Below are 21,962 nucleotides of genomic sequence, written 5' to 3'. Positions count from 1 at the left end.
TTCCAAAGGTAGGTTGAGCAAATGTCCATACAGATGTGCTATATTTTTTATTTAATAGGGAAGTGAGTTAGGTACCATTAAGAATGTAAGAGAGGGGTTCATTTGTGTTGCTCTTAAATGTCATCTTGAATTTCTACTACACCAGTCTAGGGAGCGTGAGTGTCTTGGTCCAAAAGGGAAAAAATGGCATACACTGAAAGACACTTCAGGTCCCTGGTGAGGAATTTTCTTCCTCCAAATTTGGTTCAAATTTCTTCAGCTGGTTTTAAGTTTAACAGCTTTAGAAACTCTCTCTCCCTTGTGGTCCTGTAACTCAAAACCAGCCCTAGTGCAATACAATTAGATTTAAGAAGTTGCTGCCGGTGCAAAAAGATACAGATGTTCACACACAAAATGCAAACAGGATTTTCAGCATCATGTAGCGCATAAAAAGGTACAATGTCTACTAGACAGACGAGCCTATAACATTAATACTCTATGGATTGAGAGTCTTAAAGACACCCAGATATGGGTAGGTATTAAAACGTCACATGGGTGCTGAGAAAGATCAAGGTATCATTAACTAGTGTACTGGTTCTGTTTAGAAGCAAGTCTTACAAAAAACTTCAAATGTAAATACTGGCAAAATCAACATCATCAGGAGTACGGAAGAAGCTGAATTCTCACATATAGGGCTTGATCCAGAGCCCAGTGAAGACAACAGAACTTTCTCTCAACTTAAAGAGACATTGGAGCAGGTCCACAGTTGTATTCAGAGGTCTTTTGAGTGGTAGTTTTGCTGTTTTCTAAGGTCTACCAAGGAACAAACTTTGAACCACTCACTCATTCCAGCTTAGATTTGAACTCATCCCAGATGGGAGAGCTGGGTGCTTTATCCACAATTCACTTGGTATGTGCTTAGCAATAAAGTTTAAAGGGAGGCAACTAAGCCAAGGTATTAAGACTGTGCCGTGAACAGCTGAGTAAATGGATTTTTCATTTATCACCATGATAGCTATATAAAATTCAAGTGTAACCACATAGGAGGCTTATGCGCAATAAATTTTCAGAGACAGCGTGTCGAACAGTGATTATGGGCAGTGTCATAATATGATTTATCAGTAACTGCTCCTTAATGCAAACTACTGAGCACCCAGAGGCAGAAAAGGGAGTGCAACTCTCAGGCCATCCGCCCTGCTACAGAAACTTATGGCTCTCAAGACATCCCACTACATCCTTTTCTGCTGAAGTAGAAACCGAAGCTCTGATTCTCACAGCCAGTAACTGCAAGTCTGTACAATTTACTTTGGAGAGATTAGCTTATTAGAACTGAATTCAATGTTTAGGTATTTTTAAGTATGAAATATGGCACGTGCAGTGTTCCCCGCTCATGCCTTCTGCTGGGCTGGCCATGCAGAACTCAACAGCCAGTAGCTGTAGCTACCAGGGCCTTTAACAGCTTTTTCCTGGGTCATAGGCTTGCAGTGTTTGATTGGTCTCGTCGAAGAAAAGGGAGTTTAAAAGAAATTGCCCATAATCCCTTCAAAGGTAATTTTGGCTCTAAGAAACAGGGCTCTAAATAAGACTCAGAAGCTAGGATTTTAAGGGGGGGGGGTCTAAGAGAGGTGGGCACTCAACTGCAATGAAAATCAGTGGGAGCTGGGCCCCTAACTCCAAAAAAGCCAGCCTTATTCTCTGCATCCCCCAACCACAATTAACCTGTCTAGCACTGACAGGCCAGGAAGCAGATCATCACAATGGCTCCACATACCTGGAGTACATTTCCAGTCCGTATTGATCACTGTCTTTACACAAATAAGCAGCTCTAGGAGGATTGTGCACTGTGTGTTTACTTCTAGTTAAATGCAGCTTCACAGCCTGCTGATTGTTTAAAAAATGTGTTATTAGAAGGAGAAGAAGAATTGTCATGAGAGTTGGGAGTTGGTACAGGTTTATACCAAGGAAAAAAGAGATTCCCATAACGAAGCTAAAGTATTCTTTTAAATATCCACCAAATGCTGATTGTCAACCTCTTCTGCACTGGGACTCCACATTCAGACACTCAGAACGGGTCTTTTGCAGAGGCCCACCCCAGAAACCTCTGCACTTAGAAAGCGGTTCTCCAACGATCATTAAAATAGTTTACGGGCTGGTCCGGGCATGTGAGAAGGAACCAGTGCAGACAACTGAGCAAATTTGCTTCAGCGGGACACTCAAGACAAGGAATGGAAGCACCTCACAATCTCACTGACAGCTGCAGGTGACCCCATTCCTCTAGACTTGGGAAGCTCTTGATCTATATGTCAAAAGTCACTGATATAATGTACTAAAAGGCAGGTACATAACCAGGCTAGCAACAAGCAGAATTACCAGAGAACCCTGGGACAGGCAGTGACTTACTTGGCAAATTTAATACAGAACTGAGTGAAGTATTTTCTCGTGGAGGCCAGATTGTCATGGATGATGGGAACATTCTGCTTAATATGAAGGATAACAGACGTGACATAAGGACTCTGGTCACCAACATGCTCCACATTCTGCCACTGCATCTGCAGGGGGGGGGGGGGGGGGAGAAAAAAAAAAAAGACCTCTTACTTCATTAGGCTTTAGACAATGTAAAAATACACAGCAGTGTAGAGTACTGAAGTGAGCACTGGCTTTTTCCAATCCAGCCTTTACAAAGATCTGTAGAGAGTCTCCAGGAAAAAGTCACCATAATTCTTTAACCAGGCAGCCCTCTGTGTCAGCTGACTGATGACCAAATCCCTGGCAGAGAAACTGAGACCTGTTTTCTCATCAAATTACAGTTATTAGTGGTCTAAGAACCATGGAGCCCATTGAACAATAGAGAAGACGTGAAGAAAGAAGAGCTAGAATGGCCCTAATGTATCAAAATACAGAGTTGAGGTGGGAATATGTACCAATGCTTATGGGTGGTGGAAGGATGTGCACATGTACATGGGTAGAGCACAGGGATAAACAGCTTTTGGTGTAAGTCAGGGGGACACTCCAGCCTATTTGAAAGTTTCTTTTCAACAGCTCCCATAAATCCTGATTCTGGCCCTTTAAGAAATTGACTGAAAGATTGGAAAAAGGCTTGACATCTGTATCGAAACAGGAACATTAACACGGGTTAGGCTGAGGACAGCTAGATGGAAAAGAGATAAAAAAACCAGTGCAACTCAAACATTCCACATGAGCTCAGCTGACAGCAAACCTCATAATGTTACTGGTGTGGAAGGCTAGAATGCAAGACTCCAGCTCATCCGAAATGCACATATAAAACTATACACCAGCAAAAGAATAATGACTCCATCCCCCTTCTCATTTTCCTATACCTTCAGTAGAAGTACAACTGAATAGCTGCCTTTAGTAAGAAAGACGTGTGACTGCTTTGACAATGTTCAAAACATACAGCAGAAACCTTCTGAAACGAAGTGAACAGCTGAGGTCTTGAGGTCCCTGGAAAGACATCTTTGTTCACAGCAATTTCCCCTGCGGAGTAAGACCGTCCCGAGAGTGCCGCTTAGTGCTCTTACCGAACATGCACATTTAATGAGTAACAGTAAGCACTCATGATTCCATGTTGCATTATGGTTCCAGGTAACCAGTTAGCACTGCAGCCCTAACGTTCAAGGAAGCCATTAAGATGAATTATGAATGAACAGAACAACAGAAAATCAGGATGGAAAACTGCACGTAGTTTGGGGGGGAAGAAAGATACAACTATTTTTGTTTCCTTTGAGGGATGCGTTTGCATAGGATCTACCTTCACACTTGCTTGCCTAAGCCCCAGATCTGTGTGTATGGCATCCCTGCTATTTTTAATATTACAGATGCTTTGTTCCATATGACTTTCCAGATTCAGCTCCATGCAAATGATGAGGGGCATAGGTGACTTAGTGGGTTAGAGCAGCCAAATCTCCAGTGTCTAGTGGAGTCTATATACGTCCCATACAAAGCCTTTTTCGTTAACAAAACTGAAGAGAAACACACATGCACTCAGTCGGTAAGAGGGACATTTTTCTCACTGCCTGTTCAATAGTTTATAACTCTTACTCTGCCAACCTCCCATTGGAGGGATTGTTCAGACTAGTCCAGCTGCTCTTCAGCTGCTCACAGCAACCACCACATCTGAAGAAATACACCTCGTAACGGTTTCCTTGCCACACTTTCACACATTCCCAGCACCACAGCTTCCCCACCGATGGTAATTTAAAATGAACGCATGGTCAGGATATACAAAGCACATCTAGAAAAACCATCAGAGTATTGCTTACCGATAGTGCAACACTTTCCCCCCCTGCTGTAGACAATTTGTTTTGCTGGGTTTCATTCCTAAAGCAATTCTGATTACCAATCTTATAAAAATGTAAATTCAAAATTAGCTGGGTGCGCGCAATTTTCAATAGGACAACAGTAGCTGTAACGAAAGGAATAGTGTGCACACATACTGAAAAGTCATCCACAGAAATATGAACCCAATTTTTCTGGTAAAGGGTAACTTTTCTCCTGTCATTTTAAATTTACTCTTCAGGACTCAAGTGTTTTTTCCATTTGTGTTTATCTTGGGATATCCCCAGATAGTTTTTGACTGGTATTGTACATAACCAACCAAAAATATAAGGTCTCACCTCATATGTGTGTGAGAGAGGAAATGTGACAATGTGAGAATAAGGAAAGAGCAACTGAGAATTGCACGGATAAAAACGTACTGTGCTGAGGGGTTCTGAAAGGATCCTTAAAAAAAATCCCGCCAGCAAAACTCGGGTGGTTTTCTATGTAACTAGAGCTGCAGAAGTCCTTGCTTTTTATTATATAAATTTGTAACAAATGTTCCAATGAAGGCAGTTCATGTTACAGCCACGTGGTCACTTCATTGCAACAGTGTTTATTTTGCAAGTTTTGTTCCTTTTACTGAGAAAGGTTCAGCTTTGTGAATTATGTCAGCACTACAAATCACACCTTTTCCGCTGTATGCAACTTTTCCGCTGGCAGATGTGTATTAGGAGTCTTAGTTCAGTGTTTCAGAGTAACAGCCGTGTTAGTCTGTATTCGCAAAAAGAAAAGGAGTACTTGTGGCACCTTAGAGACTAACCAATTTATTTGAGCATGAGCTTTTGTGAGCTACAGCTCACTTCATCAGATGCATACCGTGGAAACTGCAGCAGACTTTATATATACACAGAGAATATGAAACAATACCTCCTCCCACCCCACTGTCCTGCTGGTAATAGCTTATCTAAAGTAATCTTCAGGTTAGGCCATTTCCAGCACAAATCCAGGTTTTCTCACCCTCCACCCCCCCACACAAATTCACTCTCCTGCTGGTGATAGCCCATCCAAAGTGACAACTCTTTACACAATGTGCATAATGAAGTTAGGCCATTTCCTGCACAAATCCAGGTTCTCTCACTCCCTCACCCCCCTCCAAAAACCCACCCCCATACACACACAAACTCACTCTCCTGCTGGTAATAGCTCATCCAAACTGACCACTCTCCAAGTTTAAATCCAAGTTAAACCAGAACATCTGGGGGGGGGGGGGGGGGTAGGAAAAAACAAGAGGAAATAGGCTACCTTGCATAATGACTTAGCCACTCCCAGTCTCTATTTAAGCCTAAATTAATAGTATCCAATTTGCAAATGAATTCCAATTCAGCAGTTTCTCGCTGGAGTCTGGATTTGAAGTTTTTTTGTTTTAAGATAGCGACCTTCATGTCTGTGATTGCGTGACCAGAGAGATTGAAGTGTTCTCCGACTGGTTTATGAATGTTATAATTCTTGACATCTGATTTGTGTCCATTTATTCTTTTACGTAGAGACAGTGTATATTCGATGCAGACACATGCACATACCCTTGGGCAAAGGGTCTCTCCAACTCCTCACACAGGTCACTCCCTATTTGAAGTCTTTCACTGAGTCTCTTCTCATTTTCTGCATCCAAGTCAAGTTTCTTATCCTCACTTTCAAGACTGTTTCCCATCTACTTTTCAGCTTTCACAATGAGGCCATCAGCCACTGGAGCAGAGACACCTTGTCTAACTGATCTAAGGTACCTACCATCACACACTGTTTCTGGTTGATACAATAAATCTCTCCATACCACCCAGCCCCATATGTTCCTTATTATCCTAAGCCTGTCCCCAAACTACTTTTATCTCTTTCTCACTCTCTTTACATCTTTTCATGCTACTTCTGCACCTAAAGAGCCTTCCAAATCCAACTGCAGCCAACAACTTCCCTCTCCTCCTTCAAACCCACTTCTGGCCTGAACTCTCCCAAAGGACTGCCTTCCACTGGTGTGTCTACACATTCTTGCTCTTTAACTGTTAGTCCAGTGTATCTTTTTTATCCAAGGCAGATTAAGCTCTTGGAAAGTGCTGTCTTTATGCCTTTCTGCAGCACCACATACACTTGGAGCATTCCACTTATAAATACCACCTCTAAAACTGAAGGGCCAGGAGAAATCATCATAAAACGCAAGTGGTGTCCCACAATAGCTATGGAAGCAGTTATTAAAAGTAACTAACTACCTACTTAGATGCAAAGATGATACATATTTTGGAAGGTGGAGTCCTATCTTCACTTAAGATTTGCCCAAAATACTTAAGATAAAAGAAAAACCAGGACCACTTTTGTCTGAAATGGATATTCACATTATTTATTTTCCATGTGAAATCTCTCTACGAATAATGAAGCCAAGATATGCTTCAATGCTTGGGTATTTCATAATTCGCTTCTATTTCTAACAAATTCTTTCCCAAGAAAACAGCCATTTTTCAGAATTAAGAAGAACCCAGAATAGTCCGCCTCACAGATTTCGGAGGGTTTATCTACAGTAAAAGATCTGAACTAAGGAAGAGCAATGGCTCTGGAACAGACATGTATTCATATTATAGGAAAATAAGAGTGGATTCATTGGCACATCCTTCATCCCTCCGAAACAGAATGAAATTTTACTCTTCCAAATGTTAACATCTTTGTTATTCAGCTGGAAAGGTAATAAATAGGTCTTGAGAAAGTGAAAAAAACAAAAACAAACAAATCGTACATCAAATCCAGCTCTTTCAAAATTCCAGTGAAACTCGCATACAAGCAACTGCCTGCCTGCTGCAAATGGAGGAATGGGTGTGCAAACGACAAGTATTTACTTAGCAAGTTTTGCAGCGCTTAGCTTGTTTATATCCAATCATTCCCATCACATGGATTTCATTTTGCTGGTGTTCCAAAGACAAAAATAAATGGCCGACCAGCTGCTGCTTTCCCAGTCCTGTGGTTTTGCTATGGTATAAACAACCCAAGCTCAGGGATTCGGACGAACTGTCATAGTGGGGGTAGGAGCACCTATGGGTCTGACAGGGCACATAAGCAACACCTGAAGTGCTAATCCCCTCCCCCACATAGTGCTGTTTTCCTGGAAAAATTCTCTTTCCACTTGGGACATGTACAAATTCTGTTAGCAGCTGCATTCCAACTCACACTCTAACATGGGGGTGGAGGGTAGTTGCAGCTGGAATATATCACGAACCAGAGTGCTATTAAAACTTATGGCAGTTGGGAAGTAAGTCGATGCTACAAAATGGAGACCTATGCTTAATATTTCTAACTGAGAGAAAACCCAACCCATAGTTCAATCTACTTTCACAGTCCTCACCTCTGCCTAACGCAACCTGGGCTTTTCACAACACCGTAGCAAGACAAACACAGCTCTACGTTTCAGCTGATGAGCAAAGGAGAACAATGCAACTGCCACATAACCCAAAAGAGCTGGTGACTCAGAAAGAAAGGTCGGGCTTCTGGCCCCTCTAGTCACAGTGTCACATGCCACTGGGAGCATCAGAGAAGTGACAAGGCACAACCCAGCCCTATACTGCCCTTTGGGTACCTCCAGACAGACAATTCACAGGCCAGCATTAGAAAAGGCTTGGTAAAGCTCCTGGACAGAGGGTGTGGAGAGGAAAGTGACGCACAGTGCAAATGGCATTTAGAGCTAATCAGAGTTCTGCCAATCTCAAAGATTCCCACAAGCATTGAGAGCTAAAAGGAAGGATAGGGATGAATATTCACTGACAGCGTTCTATTGCTCATGTGGCTTGCTTAGCTGTGAGCAAACAGAAGCTCTTACTGGAGTCACACAAAAGTTCGTCTGGAAATGAAGCACAACTTGAGCTAAAAAGTGGTGGCAGCTTTAAAAAACCAAGCCGGCACCACAAAGTTACTCTCAGAATGGGGCAAAGGAAACATCCAGTGAAATTGAACAGTGTCACTGAGCAACAGCTCCAAAGCATGACTTAAGGCTACCTCTTTTAAAAACCTACCTTGCTCATAGCGGTAAGGGCCGGGTCACAGGCTGCGTCCAAGTCCTGCACTAACAGCTGTATGCTGTTTGAGATCACACTGCAAAAATCAAGTACAGGCATTATGATAGTACTCAGCAACCCAGTGCCAAAACTGACTTCTCTTAATGTTAAAAGGAGAAAAAACATAGGTGACATTTGTACTGAATTGTGAAGAGATACACAGTTAGAATTTTTACTTCTCAGAACCCAGGAAATATTGCATGCCATTTACAGGGGAGCTAGCAGATGTGATATAATCTAGACAGAGACCGCCTTTCACCATGCCTTGACATACAGAGAGGGAATGAGATCCCAGTAATGTGTCAAATCACTTACATGGGCAGCGTTGCTGGAACAATTTGTATAGTGGGGGTACTGAGAGTGATTAAAAACTGAAAACCCTATACATGATGGAAACCACTTCAAGCCAGGGGGTGCATGAGAAACCCCAGCACTCCTAGTTCCAGCACCTATGTACATGGACCACACCCAATGACCAAACCGTCCGGCACTGGGGGCAGAGCTCACCCCTGAAGCCTGTTTGTGATTCTGTTTCCAAACTTCATCCGGTCTTTTTAAAATTAAAATTTCATTTCCAATACGCAGTTCTACACCATGCAGCACTGGGATGGCTTCCACTTGATATTTTGTTGTTCACATATTAACCAAAGAACCTTACAATAAGACTTTTAAATAGTGCAGCTAAGACTGTGCATCTGGATAAGTTCTGAATGTCTGTCTTCCTTTTGCCGGGGCGACAGTAGATGGGCCATTTATAGCATGTCTAGCACCAGTCCATTGTTCTCGTTTCTCCAGAATGATAGGACATGCTAAACCATGGTCTTTAAAAAAAAAATTACTAATATTTCTTAAGAGCCATTTTTGATCCCATTACACTAAAGTTTGGACTTAAAAATCATGGGCCTGTAGGGCTTAACCTAAAACAACAGTGAAAGAATAATGTATCTTGGATCATCCCCATGGACGTGTGACCCAGCAGTGCCTTTACTGCAGGCTTTTGCTAGGAGGTATACAAGGCAAATCACCTTCCCACTAAATAAACAGATTTTAACCTCAGTACAAGCCTCAAGCCTTTCATGAATGACCTCTTAATTTTCCATGATCATGTTTTGCTATTTGCCTTGCAAATGATGCTGGCCTAGTCAGAACTTGCTGAGTGTGTAACAAACCCTGATTTCTACTTTCTTTCCCACCCTCACTATAAGTAAAATTCTGTAGATGCTGCTCTGCACCTTACCAGCTCAAGGGTTGGAATTTTCTTTTAGACATTTAAATGCAGTTATTGACATAGATGGACACCATCAACCAGCTACCAATTCACTCTGCATTGTTCCCCCTTACACACACAAACGCACATGCAAGCTGTCAAATCTCTCCAGTAGAGCTCAAAGCACATGAAGACAGGAGCAGTGCCCTAAATAGAAAGAGTGCTCCTGTCCAATAAAGGATTTGTTTCTGAAAAGTGACCTTGACAGGCAAGCCTGTCAGAAACAAGCCGGAAAAATGTTAGAGATGAAGAGCCTGTTGTCTTTAAAATAAATGATGTGGCATTTGCACTAAAACGAAAACACTTGTGCCCATTACTACTTGGCCGCTGTGCCTCTCTGCCATCTGGTTGGTGCCACATGATTTGCTCCCTAAGGAAACTACCCAAGCTCAAGCAATACCAAGATAGCTGGGATGGAGAGAACTGGGCTGCTTGGGTATGTCTGAGTTCTACAGGACGTCTGCTGTCAGCGAGATGTAGGGAAATAGTTGTGGTTTAGCACCAAAATGGAACACGACCATTCCGACAGAAGGCAAGCAGCTCGCGACTGGCTTCCATATGTTCGTAGTCTACCTAGGGCTTCGTCACCAGCCACGGAGTCTGCTGTAAGGAGCGGCAGACAGTAAGTTGGGGGGAAAAAATCGAGTTTTAAAGATCAGCCTGAGTGGTTTACAGGACAACGGGATTGCAGCAGTGCCTGACTTACGGCACCGCGCGCACCGAGCAGCACCAAACGCAGAGTGCTGCATGACAGCCATGCTCAGAATCCCTGATCGGAACTGGGGCCTTGCGGAACTTGGGGCCGTACAAACAATCCATAGACCCAGATGGGCTGTCCCCTGAGGAGCTTACAGCCCTTTACAAACTAACCAATTCATCCACAGCACCCCTGTGAGAAAGGCATCTATACTCCCTGTTTTACAGATGGCAAAACCGAGGCATGGGGACACCAAGGCCGACCTTTTCCAAGGAGGCAAGGAAGTTCAAACTAGATACCCACTCACTAGGATCAGGACAAACCCTTTAGAAATCCATCCTGAAGTGACTTGCCCAGAATCACACAGCAAAGGAGCGGCAGAGCTGGGGTGAGAACCTAAGAGTTTCTTGGTTCCATGTTCAGACCACAATTCAATTTAGCCTCCAAGTTTGCCTCAAGAAGACTGTTCGTTATGCTCCTGTCATTTCCTAAACGACCTGCACAGCCATCCCAATGACAAACGCTTCCCCAGCTAATTGCTAATACAAATTCTTTACATGCATTCCAGTGATTTTTGCCTTCTCTTGTGCAATTACAAAGAGAAGGGAAAAAAACCAGCTGCTGGGCCTAATGACTTGTTCAGTAAAACAGTGGGCGGGGTGTGTTACCAGCAACATTTTATGGCTTTATTTACTCCTGGGTACAACTAAGCACCAGATCCCAGTAGAACGGACTTGTTTATTGTTTAAAGAAAAATGTCTATCTCAAAATGAGGTTCAGAGGCATGTCCTCCACCGACAGGACACTGGCCAAAGTGCTACTCTGATTTAAAGGCCTTTAAAAGCCTCTGCTATGAGACACATCAGCCCTGAAGGTCTAACTTTAAAGCATGTAAAATGGCAGATGTGTGAACAGTATGTCAAAACAACTTCCAAAACCTCATCTCATTAGCCACTAAGTGAGACAACCACAACTGAAAGGCGACACAAAATAGCTGGCTCATAAGAGCAGGTCATGGCAGAATGCAGCACGCACTGTCCCATTGCCCTTATTGGAAGAATTTTACCACACAGCAGAATGGCAAATTACATTCCCACTTCCAGGCTAATTTGCTTTGGTGTTTCAACCAAGCTATGGAAAGTCTTTCCAACCTCAGCTGTAGGCGAGGGATTCGCTCTTCTTAGTTAGGATTTGAGAGATAACACAGAGAAAGGGAATTTGCTTAGGTCAGAAGGAAACCAGGCTGGAGAAGCAAGAGGAGCCCTAGAGTGTGAAAATCCTGCGTGGGCATTTTGTTTGTCATCCTGCCCATTACAGCAAGAGAGGAGGAGTAGTCTTAGCTGGAGCCAGACAGGAAAAAGCTTCTAAAACAGCCTTGCTGGTAGCAGCAGAGCAACATGGGCTTGTTATCTTTACTAAATCTTAGCTCCAGGACTGGCAAGAAGCACCAGTAAGAGTGTACAATTTGATTAAACACTTGTTCAATTAGGATTTCAAGGAACAGTGGTTCTGTGACAGATCAGAGAGTCAGGATATCTGGGTTCTGTTCCTAGCTTTGCCAAGGACTGTGTGTGTGACCCTGGGCAAGCCAATTAATCACTCTGTGTCTCGGGTTCCTCACCTGAAAGATAAGATGGGGATAGCCCTCATTGGCTAGATGGTTGGAGAGAACTTTGAGGTCCTCTGATGGAAGGTGCCAGCAATGGTCTTCTTATTAACACGGGATAAAAATCATTTTAATGTATGATCACAATTTCCCCCTCAATTACATTTTTTAAATGCAAGGATCTTGCATCTTGGACCGATCATTTTATGCCACATGAAATGGTGTTTGATAATAATGAAAATACTGCTGATTTACACTGGGAAATTACTGTAGGAAGAAGGTATCAGGATGGCTTCCTTCTTGAAATGTAACAGGAATCTCAGACAGCTACCAAAATGCAAATGTTATTCCAGATGGGAACTCACTATTTCCTTTCCTTTCTCAGTCTTTTTGTTCCTTTGGCCATAATGATGGGGAACAACTACATCGATGGTCGACACCACTCGTGTTCTTGGGCTGTCCAGGAGAGAGACTGTTTTTTCACCTGTGAAAAGAAGCCTACTTCTAGACTTAAGCATCGTGGCATTACCAGTTTATATCCTACATCTACCAGCCGTTCTGCTAGTACTGGCCTGGCCTACATCACTGAACAGATCAGCTATGACATTTGCCAGCATTATGGAAAGATGCCCTGCTGGACATACATGCTGAATGTATCCATCTCTCCTGTCAGGTTGATTCGTTCCATGAGACTTGCATCCACTTTTTCTTTGAGCTTTTCTTCAAGCTGTCAGGGGACAAAATGAGTAACAGACAGACATCAGATTTCTACCTAAATTGATAACTTAGCTGCCTAAACTCCTGGAAAAGCCAGCTTGTTAAATCAGGAAATGGTCCTAGACTATTGCAACCTGTCTGAGATTTCCTTAGTGGGTAATAGTATCCGGAATAGAAATTTCCTGTCTGTCAGAACCTCTAGACACAATGGTGGTGTGTCCTTGAAGCAATTGACTTTCAAGGCTGTGAAAGCAGAGTTTCTGGCCCAGTAATGCACACAAATCTAACATGACAATGTACTAGGGTACTAACTCACCTAAACCAGGTGTGTAACCCACTGATGAATATGCGTTACAGGTCCCCATTTGTGCCAGATGTGCAGAGGCTATGAGTCTACAGCTCCAGCTCCAGCGGCTTGGTTCTTTAGCTAAAGCAGTAGCAACTCATGGTTTTTGGTGTGGAGGTCCCCGGTTGAACCCGCACAGGATTGGCCAAGATGGAGGCTAACACAGGGCATCCACTAAGCTAAGACATTCTGAGAGCATGTTAAATGTCGAGTTAACCACAATGATGGAGGCGCCTGAGGGAAACATTGTGTGTCCCCTCTTTTCACTGTGCCCTGGCACTCGGTGAGATGATTAACCACATTCCTGGTCCTACATTAAGTTAAGACTTGAAGGATAATGGAAGAAAGGATTTTGATGATTCACCCTCTCTTGGATTAAAGCAGTTGATGTATCAAGTATGAAAGAACACTACCCAAAAGTGAGATACCAGTTAGGATTTAAGACACAAAACTGTTCTGATAGAGTGAGGGCAGCAAAATCAACGCTCTCTTGTCTTTGAAATATGGTTTTAATTAACGTTCTAGTTTCCATACTTAACCCAGCATTATGCACAGCAGAAATTACTACGCCAATTTCAGCACAGAACCTGTCTGACTTTTTTAATTAGATGAGTAGCAACCTTTAATTTTAAAATTAAATATTACAAGCTATTACTTAGTGCAGCTGAGGACCAAGGTGCAGTACTTCATTGTCTGATTTGCCATGGCATAATCGTGTGGTGGACGGGATACAATATCACAGGTTATTGCAGAGGGAAGTTCACCTGCTGGGTTGTTGCCAAGCAGTACTCTGCCGTGCTCAGGATGCTACAGATGAGACAGAGTTCTTCTACAGTAAACTTAGCCACTTCTGAGCCCTCCTTTTCTTTCAGCAGGCTGGTGATGGTCAGTCCACCACTGCTGCTTGTTGTTCTGGGGGAAAGACAAAAATTGTGAGGCTCAACCATCAACTGTGCTTTCTGGTACATGTACACACATCACCATATGCACTATTTATAGATTTTAAGGCCAGGAGAAACTAGTCTGACCTCCTGCATAAAACAGGCCAAAGAATCTCACCCAATAATATCGACACCAAGCCCATCCCTTCTGTTTCAGCAAAAGGGAATCTTATAGAAAGAGATCGGTTTTTATTTCATGACTTCTGGTGATGGAAAATCCAGCCCATTCCAGTGTATTAGACCTTAACCAAAATTTAATACACATTTCATGGCTAACCCTGTCTTGGTTGTCAACTGCTCCAATACTCTGCTTAATGGCTATAGGAAGATCTCAGTAGCTATAATGCAACATGGTAATAAGTTATTTATTATCTGATCACTAAATACATTTCAACATATATCTCAGAGTTTAGCAGTCCTTTCAAATACTGTGGTAACTAAAAGGACAGTAAATAGCATACGGAGATTATCTCCTGTATTTTCTACTCATTTGTTGATACACAGCAGTTAATCAAAGGATCAGAACAGTTGGGAGTCAGGAAATTCCCTGCCTATTTCAACTCTATAATCCAAATCCTTTTTAAAAAAAAGGATAGGACAGTGATATTTATCTTGGACAGCAGAAATAGAGCACAAAAAGTCATATGTTCAAAGAATGCAACTGAAGTCTGCTGGAGAACACACGTTAAATTCATCTCTCCATTTTTTTAAATGTAACCCCACTACCATATGTAAAACATTTTAGCTGGTTTCAGAAATTCACTCTGCAGCTCACAGATTTAGAAAGGGTGACAGCCTGGATATACCAAATAGCTGTATGCATACATTATCTGTAACTAGCATTGACGATTTCCCAGTGAATTCACTTGGACAATTTTCACTCTTATTTACTCTAGTGTAAATCCATGACTTCAATGACTTCACTGGATTGACATATGTTTAACAGAGCTTAGTTCAATTAATTATGTCTGTGTGTACACACACATACACACCCCCCTACCTAAAATATTTCCAATCAAGACACTTCAGAACCCTATAACGAAATTACGTTTATTACTCGTTATTATATGAATCCCATCAGTATCAACTTGATTGCCCTGATTTTCAAAACTGTGCTTGTACAACTTTGCTTCTAATTTGCATGTGTAATTAGCACAGATGTGTATGTCAGGGCTTTTGCATATACAACCACCCAACGTGAAGGGGCCTGACTCTTCACTACCTTACATCTTGGCCTCTTGTGTTGATATTCACACTGTGTAAAGTTGGTGTTAAATGCTTCTCTTCCTATCTGGTAGTTTCACACTCACTTTGCATGTGACACAAGGTGTAGGGCAGTGGAAAATTGGGGCCTGAATCGGCCATTGGGGTAGCTGTACACAAGCAGTTCTGAAAGTCAAATCTCAAGTGTTTATTGTTCTTGGCACGGTATCCGACTCCCACTGAATTACAATGGGAGAGGGTCCTAACTCCCAGAGACTCTCCTGAAAATCCCAGTGCTAGCTCTTCTGTTTGCCCTCCTGCTGTCTCTCAATTCAATATAACAGTACTTTGTATTTACGTATGGGAGTCATATCACAGCTACGCGCTTCCTTTGAAAGTGCAATGCTGGTATTCACAAGTGTTGATTTATTAACCAGTTATCATCACAACACATCTCTTCCCACACGGTATCCCCAGACTGTGGCCTAGCATTTGGGAAACTAAACTTACTTGGGCAGGTTTCCAGAGAGAATTTTCCAGGCATATTCCCGGAGGTACTTCTGAAATATGGTGGTCAATGCTATCATGGGTTCACCAGTGCTGAGCTGCGAACACTGCACCATGCACTTCTTGTAATAGACAAAGAGGTCAGCACAGCTGGGCAGGACAGCTCCCCCTTCATCCACATTTGGCTTGGGAGGCCCTTGAGCTTTGAAATCAGCAACAAATCTGTCAATCAGCTCGCCAAGATTTCTAATGCAAGGAAAATAAAGAGAGATTTTAATATGGTGGTAAAAAAATAAAAAGATACGCTTAAAACCAGATGTCTTGTCGTATGATACCAATCAAGTGAATTCAAATCTTAGCAGACAGATGCTTTAGACCTCTCCTATCCCCACCCATTCAGCACAAAGCTTGTTCAACAACAAAGAATAGGGCAGAAGAATAATGACCTTGTGTACTCAGAATTTTAATGGCAGCTTCAATTGGTTCTCCAGACATATAAAATATTACAAACCCTGCCAGGACCAGGTTCAGCATATTAAATGCAAGTGCATAAAGACTATGCTCAAGTTTCATTCCTGGCACCAGTTGAAGTAACAGTTGTATTGCACAGCTCAGCCTCCTCCAAATCAGGGCATGTAGAACATGCTGGTTTAAAGGGACAAGCTCAAAATGGTACAGCATTGGTGCCATTTGTTGTTTCATGGTTTCCGTTGGTTGTGCAGAAAACACAAATCCTTTAAAGAAGCTTTATTAATAGACAACAATTATTAACACCACATGAAAGTGTGTTTTTTATTCAAGCTCTTTTTAATCACTGACTACTTATTGTATGCAAGCATGGCACTTTTTGCTGCCCCCGTTGAGCTGCGGAGCACCAGAGTTAATCCGCTCTTCGCTAACTGTAATTGCTACAGGGGATAGGATGTATATGCCCCAACGAAGTTCACTCATTGCCTAGCCCACCATGGAGAAAAGGCTTTTCAGCTTGGCAGATGGCTGATACAAGCACTACAGAATCAACACAAGTCTTCTGATCAAATGGGGTTCCTTTGGTCCCACTTCTCCAGGACCAGCACCTCCGTGTTAGCATACCTGGTTCCGTTCTTAGAGTACGGATGGGTTTGCTGGTCTGTGCGTGATAGGTTTCATTAGAGCTGGTTGAAAAATAGCGCCCTCCCCCTCCCCAAACAGAAAATATTGGGTTTTCAGCAAAATATCAAAAATCAAAATATTTCTGCTGAAAACTGAAATTTCCATTCAAAATGGCACCATGGTGCTTCATGGGAGTTGTGGTTTGGATCCTTACTCTCCCATTCTTCTTTATGGTCGAGGCTCCCTGGCCAGACTACGTCTCCCATGATGCACTCCTCTGGAGAAGAAGAGGGGGATACATCATAAAAGTGCCTGGCTGTGGTGCATCATGGTAGATGTTGTACAGCCAGAAAGCCCAGCCCAACTCATAGGGGAAAATGGTACCATAAAGCAACTCAACTACAATGAGCAGCGCCATTTTGAACTGAAATGTTTCAGTTTTCAAACAAAATATTTGGGCTTTCAGGTGTTCATTTTTTTCAACAAAATATCAAAATTTTCCACAAAAAGTAGACACTTTCTGCAAAAAATGTTGTTTACGCAAAACAATTTTTCGTTAAAAAACCAACCCCCTGCCTAATTTCAACTGAAATTTTCAACCAGCTCTACATTCAATGCCTGAGACCTGGCAAATCAGATAACTAACTGGGCTGGGAGTGTCATGTGCACTGGGATCCCCTGAAAAGGGCACAATAACCCTTCTGCCATTATGCTTCTGATGCTGGGCTTCAGGAATAGTCCTGTAACACCTTTCCAAACATAATTTCTGTACAGTCTCAGGACAAAAATACACTTATTTTCTCTTGCAGATGAAGACTGGACCGTCAGCATCAGGGTTCAACTGCCTTTGCCACGGCCAGGTTTGCAATCAAGGATTGACGAGCCTGATACCTGACACTTCCAATTTGATGCTGCAGAAGTTGAAGAACTGCATGGATTTGCGCAGTCAGAGCAACCGAAAGTAACCAAGCAATATGCCTGCCATGGAGACATGGAAGGAATGACTGCTTGGCCTTGATTCTATGGCTTATGATCCTATTCTGTGTTGTGGAGCCCCTTTAGCAATTAAATACCTTATGGAGAGCCAACTACCAATTTTGCAACGATGTGTCTGTAGATTGGGTAGGCCTAGCAAAGTGCCAGAGACAGAAGCTCAACTACGTCGGAGCAGTGATCTGTGAGCTCTGCGGGGCAGGCACTGTACCTTCCTCTCTGTTTATGTAACACCTAGAGCATTATGCAAACCTGTGACGACGATGACCATTTTCTTCCTTCAGGAGACGTGACTGGGAACAGAGGGGAGAAATAGATACAGAATCAGGGAGGTTCCCTGCCATGGCTGCAGCATCAGCTGAGCCGATGCCTACTAAAGATGGCTCACATATGGTAGCCTGCAGCATTTCTTCAGTGTCTCAAAGGATAACTGACATGGCCTGTTCCTAGTAAACGTCCTACTAAAAATTCAACAGCTGGTTTTCTATCCCAGCAACTGTGCTTTGCACCGTGTGTGCACACAAATCTGACTCTTTGAGTAGGCAGCAGCCATACTGTTCTGATTTCTACTATCCCAAGACACGGTTACACCTCTTATGCTTGATCTCCACAACAGAGTCTCCTTTGCTATGCAAAGCAAGTTAGATGTATTCCCTGGCTCCCCCAAAGCCTTCTCAATACAAGCACATGTAGCTGCAACAACAGCTGTCTGAAATGGCTGGGAAAGCAATGCTATTGTACCATGCCTGTTCTAAGGCTAAGCTGTGCAGGCAAATGTCGGGATCCTGGGGTAGCCAAATACTATGGATCACCACTTCAGCAAACGATCCTCAACTCTGGAATTCACTTCCCCTCCCTTCATACATCAGAGACTGGCTGAATGAGCTGGCCTTCTGGTCAGATTGCAAAGCCCTTCAGGCTTTTCCCGGTGAGCAAGCTGGAGAGGATAGATGGATTGGGGTGGAGAGGAGAGTCCTGTGCTGAAGGAATTTTAATTGTGGACATTGGTCCAATTTGCATTTGGAAGTTATTGTAAACAAGCAGCTCAATTTTGCTTCTATTGAGGTCAATGAAGTTTTCCCATTGATTTCAGTAGCTGCAGGCCCAAATGCTGTACAAGTGCCTAAAGCATTTAAGTTAGTCCAAATAACTGTTTTGTCACTTTTCTGATGGACTGCATGACCTTCGCTGTGAGCCGGCGGGGTCAGCAGAGCACCCTCACTCATCCTCAGGCCACTCTGGAGTTCTTGTCCAGATTGATGTGGGACTGATGTGCTTTTGGGCCTTGATGAGCCTGGAGATGGTGACAATTCTTTGCAGGAGCTGTTGCTTGGGAGTTGGCAAACTCATGGCAGCTGGACTGTGAACAAATAGGCACATTTCTGCCAACGCACCACAGAGCAGTGTGAAGGACCAGATAGGGAAAAGTTGTTCCCTACCATTAGGAGCTGAAGTGTGAAGAAGGTAAGAGAGAAACAGAAAAGGACTCTCTCCTATCCAGGTTTTGGAAATGAGACTGCTGCAGACAGGACATTTTTTTTTCCATATGCAAACGGGAAGCTTCTCCAAACAATGGCATACTAGCTGGGAGCAGATTTTCCAAAACGAGGTAAGAGAGAGAAACTGCAATGAAATCACTCGACTGCAGAATTTTACTCTGTTTCTAATGGACTCAAATCCTTCTATTTGCATGCTCACCCTTTCTTGATTCTCTCTCTCTCTCTCTCTCTCTCCTGGTCTCCAGAATGTCAGTACTTTTTTCTAGATCTACGACAGTATGCAATTAACACAAGTTCCTAGTTAGTGCTATCACGACACAGCTGTCAGCTGAGCAATGACAGAATTAATAGCTAGTGCTTCGTTCTTCATTAGATGAATGGGAGGATGCACAATCTTCATGAAGAAGAGCTGGATATCAAGCCATGAAGCAACATGAATAAAGAGTGCACGGCGTTTAACAAGCCAGTTTGTTCAATCTAGATAACGTGCATCATCTCAGTAGTAGGAGCAAATAACGTGAAGTAGTCCAGGTCAATTGTAGGGTATAACACACTATTGGATACCTCTGGAACTCCTTGCTCAAGTGACCCCAGATTCAGACCACTAACCCTATGCTGGACTACAATAAGGCACAGCGATTTTCAAGACAGTTTGAGTATGTGGGGATTTTAGAGGACTTACAAATATTGGCTGATAACAGTTAGCAAGTCTCAACTTTAACAGAGCTACTGCTCTGCTATAATATAGATTTGTTTATTTCCAACATTATATTTATTCATGTTGCTCACATAAATTGTGCATCAGAGTCAGACGCTTATATCCCAGAGAGACTGAAGTGCAATCCGATGCCTGATATTTGAATTGTAACCAAGCCTGAAAAAATCCCACAAATCTTTAAAGGCTTTCTTCCAGGTATCTCCTGCGAAACTGCTACAGATTTTGGCACCATGTTTCTTCACACTGGTATGGAAACAATTTTCCAGCAGAAAAGGAACCAGCTGCTTTCTGCCACGAACTAAGAGACACTAAACAAAACTTCTGTCCCACCATCCTTTCTATTTGCTGCCCAAATACCCAATTAATTATCTGAGCAACATCCCCTATGCAGATATCAATCAAACAGATCCCTCAAAGGTTCAATCCCAGTAGAAAAGATTGTACAGAAAAACAAACTTTTGGAGGGGGGGGGGTCACTAATGTGGCAGTTTTTCTTTGAACTCCCTGCTATAAAGCTAATGTAAAACATCTTGGGGACTGCGGAAGAAAACAGGAGGAAAAAAACGTTGAGAGCAGGAGCAGGGTGGGGTAGGATTACTGAAAACAGGGACTGAATTGGCCAAAGGGGGCGGAGGGGGGTGGAATGTTCAGACACTTTGGTGTTTAGCTTGTGGAGAGAGAGGGAAAAAAAGACATTTCCCTTTGTTCAGCAGTGAGAATGAAATCTAGCCCCAAAAGGACAGACTATTGCACATATTTTTTAAAGCATAAAAGGTTTATGGGACATGGAAAAACTGACCCAGGATTCGCAAAGAGAAAAGGAGTACTTGTGGCACCTTAGAGACTAGCCAGTTTATTTGAGCATAAGCTTTCGTGAGCTACAGCTCACTTAGAGACTAACCAATTTATTTGAGCATAAGCTTTCGTGAGCTACAGCTCACTTCAAGTACTCCTTTTCTCTTTGCAAATACAGACTAACACGGCTGTTACTCTGTGACCCAGGATTGCTACCTGGCATTTCAATGCAACTGGGACACAGTGGGGCTCTGATCCATGACTGGGGCTCCTGGGGGTACAATAATATGAATAAATAATAAATAATGAATAAATAATAATTATATCACCATCATAAGCCTCTATCCAATTTAAGCCCATTCATTTCTCTCCCCTCTGGAGCCCTCAGGGAGCTGGCTGGTCACATGATGGTGACTCCTCCTCCGCTCCCCCAACCCTTAAGTTATATTAAAAGAAGCTAAACTATTTTAAATACTTTCCCATTATCACTTTTCCCTGTAATCAGTCACTGCAGTTGTCATGGGGGCATTATTTGATCACGAATGGGAGGGAAGGTGCCCAGGAAACAGTCTATGAAGATGTGGTCAAGCCTATAGAAAAGTTTGAGAGACCTAGGCTAGAACATCTTCCATTCAGAGGATCTCTAAATATTCTGCAGTGAGACAGAAATGATGATGATGCTTTAATAGTTTACGGTGACTCAGATACTAAGCAAAATGGTGGGCCGAGAGTGACAGAAAACCTATTTGATAATAGCTAGCACATTCATAGCACGCTTCATGTGAAGGTGTTTATACAAATAATCAAATCTCAGAACACCCCTTTAAGGCAGGTGTTACATCCATTTTACAGAGAGGTAAACCCACACACAGCAAGGATAAGACAGCTGCAAAACATTAATAAGCAAAACTATAGATGTAGGACTTGAGATGAAAGATAAGCGTTTATCATGGAGGGGCAGTTGACTATGCTCTGAGTCTTCATTGCTCATATTGCAGGAGAAAAGCCTGCTTCCCAAGAAACCAACATGGATTACTGCTCCAAGCCTATGGGACTAGAGATAACACCATGATCCAATCACATCAGGGGCATTCAAATTTTGCCCAACCCAAGGCCACACTAGTAACTTACCAGAAGCCTAAACTCTTTTCCTGATTTGAACACAAACATCCAATGGTAGCCACTCTCCTTTTTAAATAAGGAAGCAAGGGCTGCGAAAATTAATGGAACCTGCAATGT

At 42.8% G+C, this 21,962-nt stretch overlaps 1 protein-coding gene across 9 annotated transcripts in view; it reads right to left on the bottom strand.

Annotated features, from left to right (window-relative positions):
- The window catches only part of VPS53 (VPS53 subunit of GARP complex), a 100,207-nt gene that overhangs the window by 27,579 nt on the left and 50,666 nt on the right, over positions 1 to 21,962 (bottom strand). For all 9 annotated transcript variants that reach the window (XR_013348236.1, XR_013348235.1, XR_013348237.1 and 6 more), the window contains 5 exons: positions 15,630 to 15,872; positions 13,740 to 13,887; positions 12,557 to 12,639; positions 8,301 to 8,379; positions 2,380 to 2,528 (listed from right to left, as the gene is read on the bottom strand). Coding sequence is in view for 4 of the 9 variants with exons in the window: in XM_077836401.1 (XP_077692527.1) it covers positions 2,380 to 2,528; positions 8,301 to 8,379; positions 12,557 to 12,639; positions 13,740 to 13,887; positions 15,630 to 15,872 (702 nt within the window). In the remaining 5 variants the exon portion in view is untranslated. The remainder of the gene's footprint in view (positions 1 to 2,379; positions 2,529 to 8,300; positions 8,380 to 12,556; positions 12,640 to 13,739; positions 13,888 to 15,629; positions 15,873 to 21,962) is intronic.

This window comes from Eretmochelys imbricata, chromosome 17 (assembly GCF_965152235.1).
Source record: "Eretmochelys imbricata isolate rEreImb1 chromosome 17, rEreImb1.hap1, whole genome shotgun sequence".
NCBI lineage: Eukaryota > Metazoa > Chordata > Testudines > Cheloniidae > Eretmochelys > Eretmochelys imbricata.
The sequence above is the reverse complement of the archived record's forward strand: the minus strand, read 5'-3'. Positions and strand labels throughout refer to the sequence as shown.